The sequence below is a fragment of the Copadichromis virginalis genome, linkage group LG10 (genome assembly GCF_057382275.1).
Source record: "Copadichromis virginalis isolate Kocher_CV1m ecotype Utaka linkage group LG10, C_Virginalis_male_GT1.1, whole genome shotgun sequence".
Classification (NCBI taxonomy): domain Eukaryota; kingdom Metazoa; phylum Chordata; class Actinopteri; order Cichliformes; family Cichlidae; genus Copadichromis; species Copadichromis virginalis.
The window spans coordinates 4,972,924-4,989,191 of NC_140627.1; the positions used below are offsets into that span (position 1 = coordinate 4,972,924).

A 16,268-nucleotide genomic window follows, 5' to 3' on the forward strand; every position below is an offset into this window, starting at 1 on the left:
GCAAACAATCAGGCTGTGAAGTGTTTTAGCTTTATGGATATCAAAGGGTTGCTCAGTGAATCGACCAATAAAATCTGACACCTTGTGGACAGATGATACCATTACAGCTGATAGAATCACCGGGTTTGTTCTTTTTAGGGGTTATTTTTATGCCTCCAGTGTAACAGTGTGAGCTGTGTTGAAGTACTGCGGGTTCAGTAGAGGTCTCAGGACACCAGTCCTCGAGGCCTGGAGTTGCCCACCCCTGCTATAGAGGATGCATAGGTCTGATCTTGGAAAAACGAAATGTGTTTGGCAAAAAGATGAAGAATCTTTTTCAGTTCACACAGAAAGCTCTGATCCCAGGATGTTTTTAAGGGATTGTCATACTTTTGACATCATTGTATTTGCTGATTATTCATCAGTTCTGTATCTGTTCCCTCTGTCCTCTCCATGCTGACCTCCTACTTCCTGTCCATCTCTCCACCTCAGCTATCTACTCAATTCCTCTGCTATCCTGGTTTGTGTGTTTACGTGTGTGTGCTTGTTTTTGTGCAGCAGCGGGACTTAGTGGAGATTTTCTGCCTGTTGGTTCCACACTTCCACACGCCTGTGATGACATTGTCCTGAACCGCTACTTAAAGGAGTGGCTGGTCCTCTCTTGGTGCTGGATTGTTTAATGACAGATCCTTGTCAGCTTTTTTCTAACAAAAAACGCCAAAGGAAAACCCTGTGTCCTTTCAAGCTCAGTCATCAATCCTTCCTTCCTTCTACAAGCTTGCCAAGAAGACAAAATTGGTAAAACTTGGAAAACAAGAATAAAACAAAACTCACAAACAGCTGATCTTTTTAAATTTTAATTGAAAATATAATACAAGGCATTTTCAATGAACATAAATATGGAAGATACAAGTGCACACTGCACATTATTGTCTACAGTTTAGGCCGTCTGTATAAATAAGCATATTTGTTTGGCCACCAATTTGTCCACAGCAGTTATACAATCCACACTGGTTTATAACTCAGTGTGATAGTGAGCACTTCTTTCACTTTTCTTAATGTGCTTTTTATACATGTACAATATAAAAATAAAGGCTTGCGTTGAATACATTTGAATGTCCATAATGTACACTTTTAAAGGACACAGAGTCTTAAATGCACAGCAAACAGATTTCCTCTTTTCTTTCAACTTCCCTCATGAAATCTTGACTTTAGTCTTGAGCTTATATTCTCAAGTGGTTTGCATGAGATGCTTTTACAGTATGTTTTCCTTCAACCTCATCAGCCTTCATCTCAGAATGTCATGTAAATAATTGTAAAAATATCTGTGCACATTAACCAAAAGCTTAAATAACAAACATATGCTCCAGTGTAATTACACTACAGCAGAATATGACCACACTTTCTTCTCTTTTCCAAATCGAAATCATATTCAGTAACAACAGACATTACAAATAGCGCTAACGTGTAAAAACATAATAAATAGTTTTAGTTCTTAACTAATGAAAAGAAGTTCTGGAATCATTCAGTGTATTAAAATGACCTTAGCTATTTGGATACATTCTTACAAATGTGATTTTTACAAAACAGTGCCTCCCTCACAGCAGTTTTTATTCAAAATATGTCCACACGTTTTGGAAATGGAAAATAGTTTCTGAACCAAATCTAGTTTATTTGTTTCAGATTAGAAGCAAACTGAAACACATTTGTTAACTTCCAAGGTGCATAAAGAAAGTCTAAAGAGGTCGAGATTCCAGGAATATCTGTAGTGCAAGACTGATGGTCCTGCAATAATGTTGATGGAGTCTTTAGGTTTTTAGCCAAAAACTCAACAACGTGCTACCAATTACCCCCCAAAATTCACATATTTACAATTTGAATGCTGCAGGCAACTTTAAATGATTAGTTATTAGCTATTAGCAGTGATGGGAATAACGGCATTACTTTTTTCAGTAATGAGTAATCTAACTAATTACTATTCCTATCGTTACAACGCCGTTACAGTTACTAACAAGAAAATGCGCTCCGTTACTATTTTTCAACAAACAGACGATTGAAGCTGTGTTCAGCTTACTGCATCTTATATCAGTTGCATGGAAGTAGCTGTAAGTAATGTGGACGCTACAGCGTTAAGTAGCTGCGCGCGCTCCCGCGGACGGTAATCATGATCACTGTCTAACGAAAAAGAGAGAGAGAGAGAGAGTTTTGTGACGTTTAGCGTGTTTGGAGTGTGTAGTTAGTGTGTAGTGTTGTGGATAGTTTTGTGTTGTGTGTCAGAACAATGAGGCGACTGCTGTCTCCAGGTAGAAACAGGAGTGATACACCTGCTGCTGTCAGACCTGCAGGTATCAGGCTGTGATGTTCTCCTTTATAGTGGACAGAAATTGTGTTTTTGGAGTGGCACAAATAATTTGTGTTGCATCTTATTGAATGCAGAACAACTGATTGTTCTGCATTCAATAAGATGCACTGGTTATTAGTACTAGTCAAGAATATAAGCAAATTTACTGTTCTGCAGTCCTAAACAGCTCAGTATTATCAGAAGCTTTTGCTCATCTGTATTTAAAGAAGTGAGTTTAAAAGCATTTTGAAAGCAAGTTGAAAACCCAACAGAAGCAAAGCCAAAAAAAAGGATTAGGATACTTTGCAAGGGCAAACTTTATCACACAACACATTATGTTGTCTTTTGATGTCTGGTGCTGAAATAGAGTTAATAATACATAGATTAAACCCAGTGTTTATGAGCAACATTCTCCTTCTTAAACAGTAATGACCTATGAGTCCTTCAGGTAGTTTCTCTAAATAAAGACAATGGATAAAGTGTAGCATGCTGGTGCTCTTTTTTTTCTGTCCGTGAGATTAGCACACACAGCGTTCCAGCTGCGGTTAGTAAATGGCAGGAGGAAAACAGTTTGGAAGAAATTACATTTAAAAATCTAAATATGAAAAATGAAAACATTAAAATCCATAAAGTAGAAAAGATGATACTGGACAAATGTATGAAAATCATATCTATACATAGTTTCAAATGTGTACAGTGCATACAGAGTACAAAAGAACTATAAGTAAGTATTCTTAAAGGAAGTAAACAGTGTGTCTGAGAGCTTGTTGGCATCAGTAAATGACCTTTCATTTTGAATTCTTTGCTAAATATTAAAGTCCCTTTGAAAAATCAGCAATTGATCCTTTGTGAGAGTATTCCCTTAGCTCATGCTAGACTAGAGATCCGGCCTGGTTCTGTGCAGGAACCATAATGGGCACGCCTCCCATTCGGGTGATGTTGGAGGCCATGATGGTGGAGGTGGGTAGTGGTGGCGGGGAGGGAGCGGTCTGGAGCTGCAGCCGAGGCTGGTTGTACGTTTGCGGCAGCGCCTGTGCCTGAGGCAACTGGGTGTAGCGCTCGGGTCTGGGCATGGAACCGCCATTGCTGCCGGCCTCGGGGGACAATGGCTGTTCACGTGGCAGGGTGGTGTTGTTGTTGTAGCTGTAATGGGTGGGAGTGGAGGCCCCTTGGTGGCGGGACGGTCTATAGCCGGCATTGCTGCCTGTGGCGGTGATGATGGATGCAGTGTCTGAGGGGGGGCGCTGTGGATACTGCTGCAGGTGGTGGTGGTGGTTGTTGTGGTGATGGGAGGACTCTTTGTGGTGTGGGCTGGAGGCGATGGAGGACAGGGTGCCATTCTTGGAGATGATGTCAGAACCCATGCCGCTCTTAGCCCATGACACACGCTTGGGAGCCTGAGCATCCTCCCTGTAGACATCGAGGTGCAGGATTACTTATTTGTGGCGTGTAGATTACTTTTAGAAATGCATAATTAGTTCACAGTAACACTGAAATGGAGTACTTCATTAAATCTTGAAACTATGGTAATTTGTTTCTGCTATCACAGGATATGAAAATTAAATCTGAAAAACAGGCTTCTTAAACAGGTGTGATAGAATCACTTTAGTTTGAGAAATGTGCAAGATCAAAATGTGCATTCCTGTGCAATTGGTACATGTCAAAAGTAAAACCTGGGTCATCTGCAAAGGACTAAAATGAATTTGATTCAAAGCAGCAGCAACAAGAACTTCATCTACCAACGCTGCCACTTATGACTTGCCTGAACTGACACTGTTTAGCACTGTGGCAAAAGGGTCCTGGTTCAGATCTGCTGGCCAGCTGAGATGCTGTTACGAATTTTAAATGATAAAATTCTGCTTGCATTTAAGCCACACTGACTCACTTGATTTCATTGGCCAAGTCATCCTCGTTGTTTCTTCTCCTTATCACGAAGACAAAAGCGAGGCACACAAAAAGGAGGAAGATGAAGCCAGCCACTGAGCCAACTGTGGCACCAACAATCACCCCCACTTTATTGGCTGGAATTAAAGAACATACAATTACTATCTCAAAGAATTTAAAAACACTTTTATTACCTCATTTCGTGTAGAATCAATAGTACTTGTACAGCACTGGCTAGAAAAGCAGATTAATGTTTTATATTCGAGTCATGTAAAGATGTCCTTTCTGTTTGACATAGAGATGGACTAATCAGGTGACCAGTTGTGCTGTGGCCTAGCAAATCAGTTTTAAGCTACAATTCAGTTTCATTTATATAGGGACAAATCACAACAGCTGTTGCCTCAAGGCGCTTTATATTGTAATGTAAAGACACTACAATAATGCTGCGATGTTGATCACTAATTTACCGCTGTCCATTGTTTTCAGGCTTCTGCAACATTATATATTCCCAGGACGCTAGGTTGTGTTGGGCATGGTTGACTGTCCAGACTCATGTTAAAGTAAGACAAATTCAGCCAACTTTGACAAAAGTATAATTTTCTTAGCTGCTGAATAGAAAAGTCAGCTAAGCTAATGGTTACAATGTAAAATGTCACAGCCCTATGCTAGCAACGTTAAACATGTCTGGCAAACAGGGTTTGTTTTTTACTTTGAATCTGTGTAAGTCATGAGTGATAGGGGTTTATAATGATACTTTTGCTAAATTATTGTATATTTGTAATATTTTAATATATATGTAAGAAAGTTCGCTGCATATTCATTTAGTTTTCCTATGACGTGTCAGCAGTCATAAGAAATTAGTAGGATATGATCGTGTCCAACAGAAATAATTAATTACATCGATGCTCGCTGTTCATGCTTGATAATAGTGTATCTGAATGTGTGGTCCATAACTATTTTTCATCACTTATTTTTATTAATAAACCATAACCAGGGTTACACTTGCTGCGTACAGTTGGTAATGTGCAGGTCGATTGCGCAGCTCTTTTCTGCCACCGTGTTGCTGGCTGTGCACACGTATTTCCCCGACATGTTGCTGCTCAGGTTGTTCAGCTTCAGAGTGCCAGTCTTCTCATCTAACACAGCAGTTTACATGGAAAAGACAGTCAAACACACATGAAGACACATTATTTCACATGTATAACAGTTCTCAAAGATGTGCTAAGTGACAATCCCAAAAGACGGTGTGCAGGCTGCTTTTTCTATCAATAATTCACATTTATAGCAAACAATGACTCTTTGTTTTTTCGCTGTGCACTCACTGAGCATGGGTGAGAAGAAGACCTCAGAGGTGGGGCTGGTTTTCTTCCACTTGTACAAAGGAATAGGTTTCCCAGAGCTGGACATGCAGATCAGAGTAACATTTCCTTTTACCTCTGGCTTCCCTGTCATAGAGCACTTCGGAACAGAAGGAGGGACTGAGGGGAGAGGATTATGTAATGTTTTATTACAAGACTTTCTGTTTTACTGTTTCACAGTGAATCTGAGAAGTACAGCTGTGCAACGGGTGAATTTCCCTTACCTTTCACATCCAGGGTAACCGTTTCAGTAATACCATCATTAACAATCTGAAAGATGTAGCTTCCTGAATCGGACTCCCGGGTGTTGTTGATGTAGAACGACACATCTGATGATGGCATCTGATGTAGGAAACCGACACGGCCCTTAAACTGTCCGTCAAACACCTTCACCTCGTTGTCGGTGTAGGAGATGATCTGGACAGAAGGACAGAAAGCAAGCGTCACATGAAACAAAAAGAAGATTAAAAAAAGGGGGTTTTTTGGGGTCTTTTAGTACATAAAAGAAAGCACACGAAGAAGTAGTTGTGCATAACAGATATCACTGACCTGTGTCACTGACATCCAGGTCAGGGATGTAATGGACTTTGTATTTATCCAAAACATTTCCAGAGATTTATTTGCTAAATGTCCAAGTGCAAGACTTTAAAGAAAAGAAAGTTTCACTAACACTGGTAAAATCAGCAGTGCTTACAGAGGAAAGTTCAGGACATCTTCAACAACTCACCTTAGTATCACTGACATTGGACAGAAGTTAGCTTCACTGACTCATCAACCTTTACTGGACTCTACACAAAGTTTTACAGCCTCCTCCAAAGCAACTACACATGACGCATATCGGCAGGTGAGGTAAACAGTGCACGGCGGACTCACAGCCCACACTTTAAAAAGGTACGTTCTCAGTTTAAACATTGGACATGTTTTCTATGTTCAGTTGTGAATAAAATTAAATCTAACCTTCACATTTCCACCTATAAGGCCAAATTAAACAGTAATATTAATGTTCTTGAACCTGATCTATAAATTCTCAGCTCTCATTCTCTGCAATTTAATTAACACAAATTATGCAGGTCTGTATTGTTAGATAAATACTACATTCTAACGAATATGGCTCTTGTACAATAAAAAACAAAACACAACAAAAGAAGCCTGATATAAAACCTAGTTCCAGCATATGTATCTCTGCAGTGGAAGGGGCTGAAATACAGTATAAATAGAACGGTTCAAGGCAGATGCATCATTTACAGTAAAAAGTAAAGATGTTCTTAGATTAAAATCTGTTTTCTTTGAGTAATCTAGTCACCTGATGGTCTGGACCTTGATCACTTGCTGTAACTGATGGAACCTTGAATTCTGCTTTATACCAGAGAATCCTGAAGGAAAATCTCCTGCCATCAGCTTGTATTCTGAAGTTCAATTACATTTGAGTTATGCACCAGGAAAGTGATCCAGAACATAGCAGCAAAAGAAAAAAACTTAAATCTGATTGAGATGCTTTGGCAAGACCTTAAACAGACCGTTTATTCTCAAAAGCCCTCCAATGTGAAAGAATTAAAGCATTCTGCAAAGAAGAGTGGGCCAAAATCACTCCACAGTGATCTAAACGCATCATCGCCTGTTACCTTAAAGGTAAGAACGGTGAGGAGCAAAAACTGTCTGTTTAAGAGAGAAGATGAACTGAGGGGCTGCACTAAGAACTCATGCATTGGTATTTATGATTACTTTCAACTACAAATGATGCCAAGCAACTCTAATAGCATTCAAAAACAAAACCAAGAGCTGGAAAAGGCACAATAGGTTCTTGTCAATTATTTTCTCCATATTACTATTATTATATTATGCATAGGAAACATATATTAGCAGTTTGGAAAAAATATCACTTTGTCAAATTTTAGTTACTTACATAATTAGTACCATACCACCCCATTAGAGCACTTTGCTCTCAGACTGTAGGCTTACTTGTTGTTCCTAGTTCATTTAAAAGTAGAATGGGAGGAAGAGCCTTCAGTTTTCAGGCCCCACTTCTGTGGAACCAGATTTGGATTGGGGAGACAGACACTATCTCTACTTTTAAAATTAGGATTCAGAGTTTCCTTCTTGCTAAAGTAGTACAGTTAGGGCATGATCAGGTGACCCTGAGTTATGCTGAGGCTGCTGGAGGATTCCCATGATGATGTCACCTTTCTCGCTCACTATGTGTTTATATACATATTATTTCTAGTTATTAACCTCTGTCTCACTTCCACAGCATGTCTTATCCTGTTTTCCTTCTCTCACCCCAACTGGTCGCAGCAGATGGCCCCGCCCCTCCCTGAGCCTGGTCCTGCCGCAGGTTTCTTCCTGTTAAAACTGAGTTTTTACTTCCCACTGTTGCCAAAGTGCTTGCTCATAGGGGGTCATATGATTGTTGGGTTTTTCTCTCTATTATTGTAGGATCTACCTTACACTATAAAGTGACTTGAGGTGACTGTTGTTGTGATTTGGTGCTGTATAAATAAAATACAATAGAATTGAACAATTTGTCAGAGGGGAATTGCTCACTTTATCTTGTCTAAACACATACGACTCTGAATAGATTGCAGTTAAGTTTTGTTCTTTTATCAGTGAAAATGTTTTTACATTTAATGAATGTTTCTTCCTGTAAAGAGTAAAGTAAGGTGAGACACTAAGGGAAATAATAAAAAAAATACCCTGTATCCTTTTCCTTCCTGAGTTCTCTTTCTTCCCCTAAATCTATTTGATTGTGATCCTCCTTTTGGATCATCTATCTGCACAGCACAGTAGTATTAGAAACCTTTAAGTCTTTTCTTGTCTTGGCTTGATATACAGTATATTAGACTTAAGTGTAATTGTTTCCTTACCATCTTCATCTGGCTGGTGTTAGGCATCAAAAAGTTCCAGGCGATACTCTTGGAATTTGGGTTGCCGCCAGTGTACCGGGCCTGCAGCTCCACATACTGACCCTCGATCACTTCTCCATTTTTCAGGGGTATTAAAAAGTTGGCCCATATGCCTGGATGAAGGAAGAAAGGGAAAAAACACACTGTAAAAATCACAGTTTTTTATTACTTTTATACACCACTGTACATGTAATCAATAATTGTAATCTCTATATTAATTTCTATTGTTAATCTCTGTCTCTCAGACAGTGTGTCTTTTGTCTGCCCCCCTCACAGCCAACCAGACGTGGTAGAAGAAGAAGCCGTCGCTCCCAGAGCAGAGGCTTCTTCCTATTAAAAGAGGTTTTTTTCTTCCCACTGTCACCAAGTGCTTGCTCCAGTTGCTAGAATGTTCTATGTAATACCGCAGGGTTTATCCTACAGTATAAACTGCCTTAATGTTGTGATTCAATTGAATTGAATTCTGACTCTGAATCATTACCTGTACAGTTGAAGGTGCAGCAGGAAACCTGTTTGGATTGTTCTTTGTTTCTCATGCCTGTTTCATGTTTGATGTCATATTTTTTATAATAAAAAGGTTATAAGCAGAATGATATTATAAGATTAATGAGGATCTGCTTAGCTTCTTTTTAATAATTGCCATTGATACTCCGTGTACAGGAGCGGAAACAATACTATTACGGGTGCAGTGCAGTGAATTACAAAGCTTTTTTTCTTTACTTTTTGCTTTTTGCTAATTATCCAGTGCTCTTCTGACTTATTTCTAATTTCTTTTTACGTGTATCTAAATATTTGATATGGACTCTGTTTATTTTGTACTTTTATTTACTGTGTCATCAGAGTGACAGGTATCTGTGCATTCATCCCTATCCAACTACATGGAGATATATCAGTGGATATCATCCCCCGATGAAAGAAGCTCATTTCAACAGAGTTGTGCATATTAGCATATTTATGACTTCCTTTGTGTCATGTAGGTGAATGTTACATCGCTAATTGCAAATTCTAATAAACATTCTACCCCAGTTGTGTGTTCATTTGCTTCTGTTTTGCATTTAGTATGATCACTCCTGATAAATTACACAAGTTTTTTTCTTTTTCTTTTTTCATTTGAATCTATTCTTTGGAAACTTTGACTTTTACAAGTTATCAAAAAAGACAGACAAAAATGTTTATTTCCTCAGGACTACTGTGTGAGTGCAATTTTGACTGGGGATACACATGTAGTTTCTAATATTCCAGTCCAATAATATATATCCTAATATTCCAATATGTCTGGATGTGTTTCAACAGCTGCCAAATGGCCAAGATGCTTTTAGAAGCTCTTATGTTTCTGTAATGTGTCTAAAATTTGGCAAAGACTTTTTTTTGAGAAGGATCTTTATCGGATGCTGATAATACCTACATTTAGAAAAAAACAGGAATTCAGTGCACAATGTTCCTGCTCACTGCAAATTTATTGTGACTAAAGAGATTATTTAAAAATGATTATTATTTGTTTCAAAACAAAAAAAATTCTCACTTTCCATGAAAACAAACTCTACAATTATAAGTATTTTATCATATTTCTGCCCTATATTAAACAAACACAGATTTATTGAGGACAGTATAAATCAGGCTTACACAATTCAGCCATACGCCACATCTGTGAAATAGTAAGATCTTGCTCAAGCTCTGTCATGATAGGAGGCAATAAGACGCAGGGTTTATTCAGCACGGACTACTTTTATTGAACTGTAGCACCAGTGTACGTGGCTACATCAATTTTCCAAAAACATACAGTGTTCCAGCGACCTCTAGTGGCCGGCCCCATAGTAGCCTTACTAGTACAAGAAAAATAAATCTCACAACATCTTCCCCTTTAACAAAAGTACTTTAAATATAAAACAGTGTTGTCAGAACGTACGACATCACAGGGGTAGACTACCCTCAGTCCTGATAAGGTATTATTCTGCCCTTAGAACATAGAAAGGAGATAGTCCTCAGTCTCCCTTTGGAGCATCCCTTTGGCAAACCGTGTCCCTATTGACTGGACTGGGCAACAATGTCTTTTCGAGTACTGCAATCGTTTGCCAGGGGCCATTGGGCAGAGGAGTAGTCACGAGGGGTTCCCGTCGCTGTGTAGGCTTGTGCTCTCTGCAAAAGTTGCATGATGTCACCTTGTGTGTCATTTGAAGTCCAATGGTGGGCCACCACACTGTTGATCTTGCACGCTCTCTACATTTAGTTAGTCCTTGGTGGCCTTCATGTAATTGGTCAAGGACACTGGGTCTGAGTGCTGTGGGAATTACAATGCGATCGTGGTAGAGCACTAGACCGTCTGATTCTGAAAGGTGGCTTCTGGCTGCATAGAAGCCTTGCAGTGATGAACTCTTTGCCATTCTCAAAGGCCACCCTTGTCTGATGAAAATGATTGCTTTTTGAAGCTCTGGGTCCATCTGTGTAGCACTGTGAATTTCCTCCAACTTATGTGACTTGATAGGTTTGCTTGTCACTACGTTGCTCACATATACCTTGACCCGGCTGTCTGTCTCGAACTGATAGCATCCATGCAGTGGATGTCTGGAGAGTGCGTCCGCCACCACTAACTGTTTACCGAGAACATGCTCAGCAGTGACACTGAATCACATCAGTCGCATCAGCAGTCTCTGACATCTCAGTGGTGTTTGGTCAAGGTCGTATGAGTTGATCAAAGGCACCAAGGGCTTATGGTCAGTTTGTACACATACATGACCCATGCCTTGGATGTAGCGGGAAAAACGTTCACAGGCCCAGACAGATGCTAAACACTCTTTTTCAATCTGTGAATATCTTTTCTCTGCATCTGTGAGAGTGCGAGAACAAAAAGCAACAGGCCAAAACTCCCCGTCATGGTCCTGTAACAGTGCAGCATGCAGGCCATAGCTGCTTGGACCTGTTGAGCTTAAGGTCTGATGCTTTGATTGTCAGTAATACTGCATCTAAGCGTTGGTCATGCTCCTCTTTCTTAGCCCCGAAAACCAGTATGTCGTCCATCACAATGACAGTCCCATCTAGGCCCTTGAGCAAAGTGCTCATGAGCCGCTGGAAGATCTCGGGTGCTGTTATGCCAAATGGCAGACGCCTGAAGCAAAACCTGCCCATGGGAGTTATGAACGTGGTCAGTTTTTGGCAGCTGGGGTCCAGTGGAATTTGCCAGAACTCACTGGAGGCATCCAAAGTGGAGAAAACTTTGGGGCGATCGTGGCTCAAAGAGTTGGGAGTTCGGCTTGTGACCGGAAGGTTGCCGGTTTGAACCCTGGCTCGGACAGACTCGGTCGTTGTGTCCTTGGGCAAGACACTTCACCTGCCGCCTACTGGTGGTGGTCAGAGGGGCCGATGGCGCGATATGGCAGCCTCGCTTCTGTCAGTCTGCCCCAAGGCAACAGTGGTTGTGTGACTGGAGGAGCTATTGGCTTTTGCGGTATGTAACTTACTTTGTTAACTTACATTACAGCAAATTTATGCATTTTGTCCACGTGTTTATTTTTCTGTTTTGCAGCTGGTCTGAAGGCTGGTGTTTATTCTCTGCTGCAATTAATCATGACTTGCGGTGAAGCTCTATGGAGTGGCTCGATGGACAAAAACATAAATATTACACATGTGGCCCAGAGAAAGAAGACTCGCGTTGTGAGTTTGCTAACCCTGATGTTTCCCTGCACATCAAGGATTGCTGTTAAAGCAGAATTGAAGTGTACTGTTCAAACACAGGGATTTTAAGTGGCACCATAGTGGGTTAAAACAAACAAACAAACATAAAAAAAAAGACATGTCGGTTTTTCCTGTGACTTTCATATTGTGGACAGTTAGAGCAAGGAATGCCAATTTCTCATGGTGAATCTTCAAAGACAGAGCAGAGTGGGTCTGCTTCAGTGGCGCACTGATCAGGTAATGAAAGCTGAACTTGTGTGAATTTCACTCTGGGTCTGTAAAAACTCAGATGAGCAATGTTCTGCCTGTAAAACATTGGTTTGATGTGTAAGTAACTAATCCACACCAGGATTATTTATAATAAAAGCATTTTTTTTTTTTTAAATTGTGGATTTACTACTTTTCCTTGATTATTAAAGGACTACAACACCCAAACTAGTCATTACCTTTGCTTTAATTTTTTCTTTTTTTTTATTATAGCGAAAGTAGTCTTCAGGAAAAGTTCTCCAGGCTTCTTGAAGGACATTCAATTCAGTTCAATTCAAGTCAAGTTGGCTTTATTGTCACTTCAACCATATACAGTTTAACAGTACACAGTGAGGCGAAACAACGTTCCTCCAGGAACCAAGGTGCTACATGCAACATAAATTTACAACATAATTTAACAGAAAACTCTAAACTAGCTAACTAAGAGGCCTAGTTAGCTGGCTAGCAGAGACAAGACAGACTGACCTAACATAAATTACAACATAAATTAACAAAAAACTATCTAACTATCTAAGGATGACTTTTTTTTTTTTGTTATCAGACAGCAGACAACAAAGTGCACGTGCAAATGTGCAAACAAGAGCAGCAAGTGACAGTGTGACAAAAAAAAAAAACACAACGTAACATAATAATAAGGTTTTGTGATGATGAGTTGAGGTAGTGGAGGAACAGTAAACATTCCTTAGTGTAGCAGCAAAAATTAGGAAGTGCAGAAGTTAGTGCAGAAAGTCCAGTAATAATATTGTGCAAAAGACCATTTACAGGTTGGTGTGTGCAATGGTTTGGTGGTGTAGGTCAGTGTGTTTGTGCTTGTGTTGATTAGTCAGTCCAGTCTCAATGTTTTGAGGTAGTTGAGTTAAGCTGAGTGATAATGTTAGTGTGTGTGTATGTGTGTGTGTGCGTGTTTATCAGTCAGTCCCTTTTTGCTGAGGAGACGGATGGCTTGTGGAAAAAAGCTGTTGCACAGTCTGGATGTGTGTGCCCGAATGCTTCGGTACCTTTTTCCAGATGGCAGGAGTGTGAAGAGTGTGTGAGAGGGGTGTGTCCGATCAGCCACAATGCTGGTGGCTTTGCGAATGCATCGTGTGGTGTAGATGTCCTCAATAGAGGGGAGAGAGACCCCGATGATCTTCTCTGCTGTTCCCACTATCCGCTGTAGGGTCTTGCGGTCTGATATGGCACAGTTCCCAAACCAGACAGTGATGCAGCCGCCCAGGATGCTCTCGATAGTTCCTCTATAGAAGGTGGTCAGGATCGGTGGTGGAAGCCGGGCCTTTCTCAGTCTTCTCAGAAAGAAGAGACGCTGTTGGGCTTTCTTGTGCAGGGAGCTGGTGTTGAGGGACCAGCCGAGGGCCGTCTCCAGGTGGACGCCCAGGAATTTGGTGCTGTCGACGATCTCCACAGAGGAGCCGTTGATGCTCAGCGGTGAGTGGTCGCCTCGTGTCCACCTAAAGTCAACAACCATCTCTTTTGTCTTGTCAACATTCAGAGACAGGTTGTTGTCTTTACACCAGTCCGTTAGTCTCTGCACTTCCTCTCTGTACGCTGACTCGTCGTTCTTGCTAATGAGACCCACCACGGTCGTGTCATCAGCGAACTTAATGATGTGATTTGAACTATGTGTTGCTACACAGTCATGAGTCAGCAGTGTGAACAATTCAATTCAATTCAATTCAATTCAATTCAATTCAATTTTATTTATATTGCACCAAATCACAACAACAGTCGCCTCACAGAGCTTTATATTGTACAGTAGATCGTACAATAATAGATACAGAGAAAAACCCAACAATCAACAATATGACCCCCTATGAGCAAGCACTTTGGCGACAGTGGGAAGGAAAAACTCCCTTTTAACAGGAAGAAACCTCCGGCAGAACCAGGCTCAGGGAGGGGCGGTCATCTGCTGCGACCGGTTGGGGTGAGAAGGAAGACAGGATAAAGACATGCATTCAAAGCTCTTCTTTTGGATGTTGGCTGCCTTTCCTTCCCTTCTCTGTCAAGATGATCCCACTATTCACTAATGTTGAGGTCCAGGGTTTGGGGAGGCCAATACACAACTGATAGCATTCCATAATGTGTTTTTCTATTTGAAGATGGTGGTGTTGTAAATGCTATTGTATAATTACGTTAGCACAATGGTGATAGGAAGGCCCCAACCCCGCCTTCCTAATGTGGGAGCCAACCAATAGGACCACTCCCTCCATGTCTGCGACCAGTGAGACCACAATCATCACCATCTAACAAGGTACCAGTGATATGAGACACATATGTTGCTTTCCACTTGTATGCACAATCATATTGGGTCACGGGTGGTATATGGGAAGTCTGGTAAACAGGTCCCTGGTGGCAGGAAACTAAGTCCGTGGGTCAGAGGGGGCCAGCCGAGATTCAGTCTCTGAGCATGTTACATGTAGGACACTGGGTTCTGTGTTCCCTCTGTTTAGTTTCTGCCCATGTGTTCCTTCTGTTCTCTGTCTGTTACTGTGTCTCTGAGTCCAGTCTGTGCATTTCCTGTTTTATTTTGAAGGTCTGTGTCTTATGTCAGTGTGTTCAGTTTTGTGCTCTCCCTGTCTCGTCTGTGTAATCAGTGTCAGCCGTGTCTCCCAGCTGTGTCCTTTCAGTCCTGTTCACCTCTTGTATTTAGTGTCTGAGTCTCACCCTGCTCGTCGTTGCGTCGTTCTTCATTCTACTCTGTTTTTTCTGTTTGCCCGGTTTCCTGTCTGTTGCTTTCCCAGTTTAGTTAGTTTTCTGTTCAATCGGCAAACTCCCAATAAAGACGGGTGTTTTGACTTCACATTTGCCTCTGTGAGTCCTGCTCTTGGGTTCCTGCCTGCCTTCACACAGCCATGACATTTTCTTCTTTTTTTTCCTGTTATTTATCTTCCTTCGTTGAGTCTCTGTTTCCTCCTTTTCTGCTTTTCTGCTTTGCAGTTTTTCACTTTTTCCTTTTTATTTGTTTCCTGTCTTTGTTCCTGCTGCTTTTATTGGAAGCAAGCTCCTCTGCAGAAAGAAACGCAATGTAGGACACATGTAGCTTTGGAAGATGGGTGCAACACTGACTGTCCAGCTCAGCTCAAAATTCAGTGTTTAGACATTTTCCTAGCTCTCCCATCTTCTTCTTCTTCATCCTCCTCCTCCCTTGGTCTCCTCCTCGAACCGTCTGGTACTGGGTTGGGGGGCAATTGCACAGGAGCATCCTGGCCATTGTCTCCATCGTCATCTGTGTCACTATCAGGAACACTTTCAGTGTCGCTCTCAGATCCCTCATCTTCCCACCACCTGATTTCATCAATAATTGGATCTTCTTCTGCTCCATTATTGTACACGGGTTGTTCTATTTCTAGAGGTGGATTTCTTTCTGTGTAATCTCCTGCTCCCATCTCTGCTCTATTAATGACCAATGGTCGTTCTATCTGTTGGGGTGGATTTCTTTCTATGTTATCTCCTACTCCCATCTCTGCTCCATTAATGACCAAGGGTCCTTCTATTTCCTGGGGTGGATTTCTTTCAATGCCATCGCCTACTCCCATCTCTGCTCTAAAATTTTCCCAGGGTCCTGCTATTTCCTGGGGAGGATTTATTTCGATGCCTCCTGCCGGAACATCAACTGCCTCCTCTTGTTGTGGCAGTTGATTATCAACTAAACCACGCAACTGATTGATTTCAATCCAGGGGAACATCCTGTCAACTGCTCTAAGATTTCCCTGTTGCAGCAGTGCCAAAAGCAGCTCATTGACTGCTAGTCCTACACCAACATGGTTTTGTTCACCATCGTCATGGTTTTGTGAGCCGTCTCCTCTATCCATTTTTTGAAAACAGTCTGCTTTAATAGACTGGAGGAAACTGGTCGGTACAGCTGTCAAACTT

General features: G+C 41.1%; 1 protein-coding gene across 1 annotated transcript; it reads right to left on the reverse strand.

The window, feature by feature from the left end:
- Nucleotides 1-820: 820 nt before the first annotated feature.
- LOC146699713 (endothelial cell-selective adhesion molecule-like) lies at nucleotides 821-8,998 on the reverse strand. The gene is made up of 7 exons (XM_085471459.1): nucleotides 8,944-8,998; nucleotides 8,424-8,575; nucleotides 5,787-5,979; nucleotides 5,527-5,682; nucleotides 5,218-5,340; nucleotides 4,206-4,341; nucleotides 821-3,730 (listed from the first exon to the last, which is right to left on the reverse strand). The coding sequence occupies exons 1-7, from the start codon at nucleotides 8,996-8,998 to the stop codon at nucleotides 3,193-3,195; spliced, it is 1,353 nt and encodes a 450-aa protein (XP_085327585.1). The 3' UTR covers nucleotides 821-3,192.
- Nucleotides 8,999-16,268: the final 7,270 nt, after the last annotated feature.

Coding starts and splice junctions, on each gene's coding strand:
- LOC146699713 (XM_085471459.1), bottom strand. CDS start 8,998: ATGAGAAACAAAGAACAATCCAAACAGGTTTCCTGCTGCACCTTCAAC. Junction 8,576..8,943: donor CTGCACCTTCAACTGTACAG/GTAATGATTCAG, acceptor TCCTTCATCCAG/GCATATGGGCCAACTTTTTA. Junction 4,342..5,217: donor CGACCTGCACATTACCAACT/GTACGCAGCAAG, acceptor CTTTAATTCCAG/CCAATAAAGTGGGGGTGATT.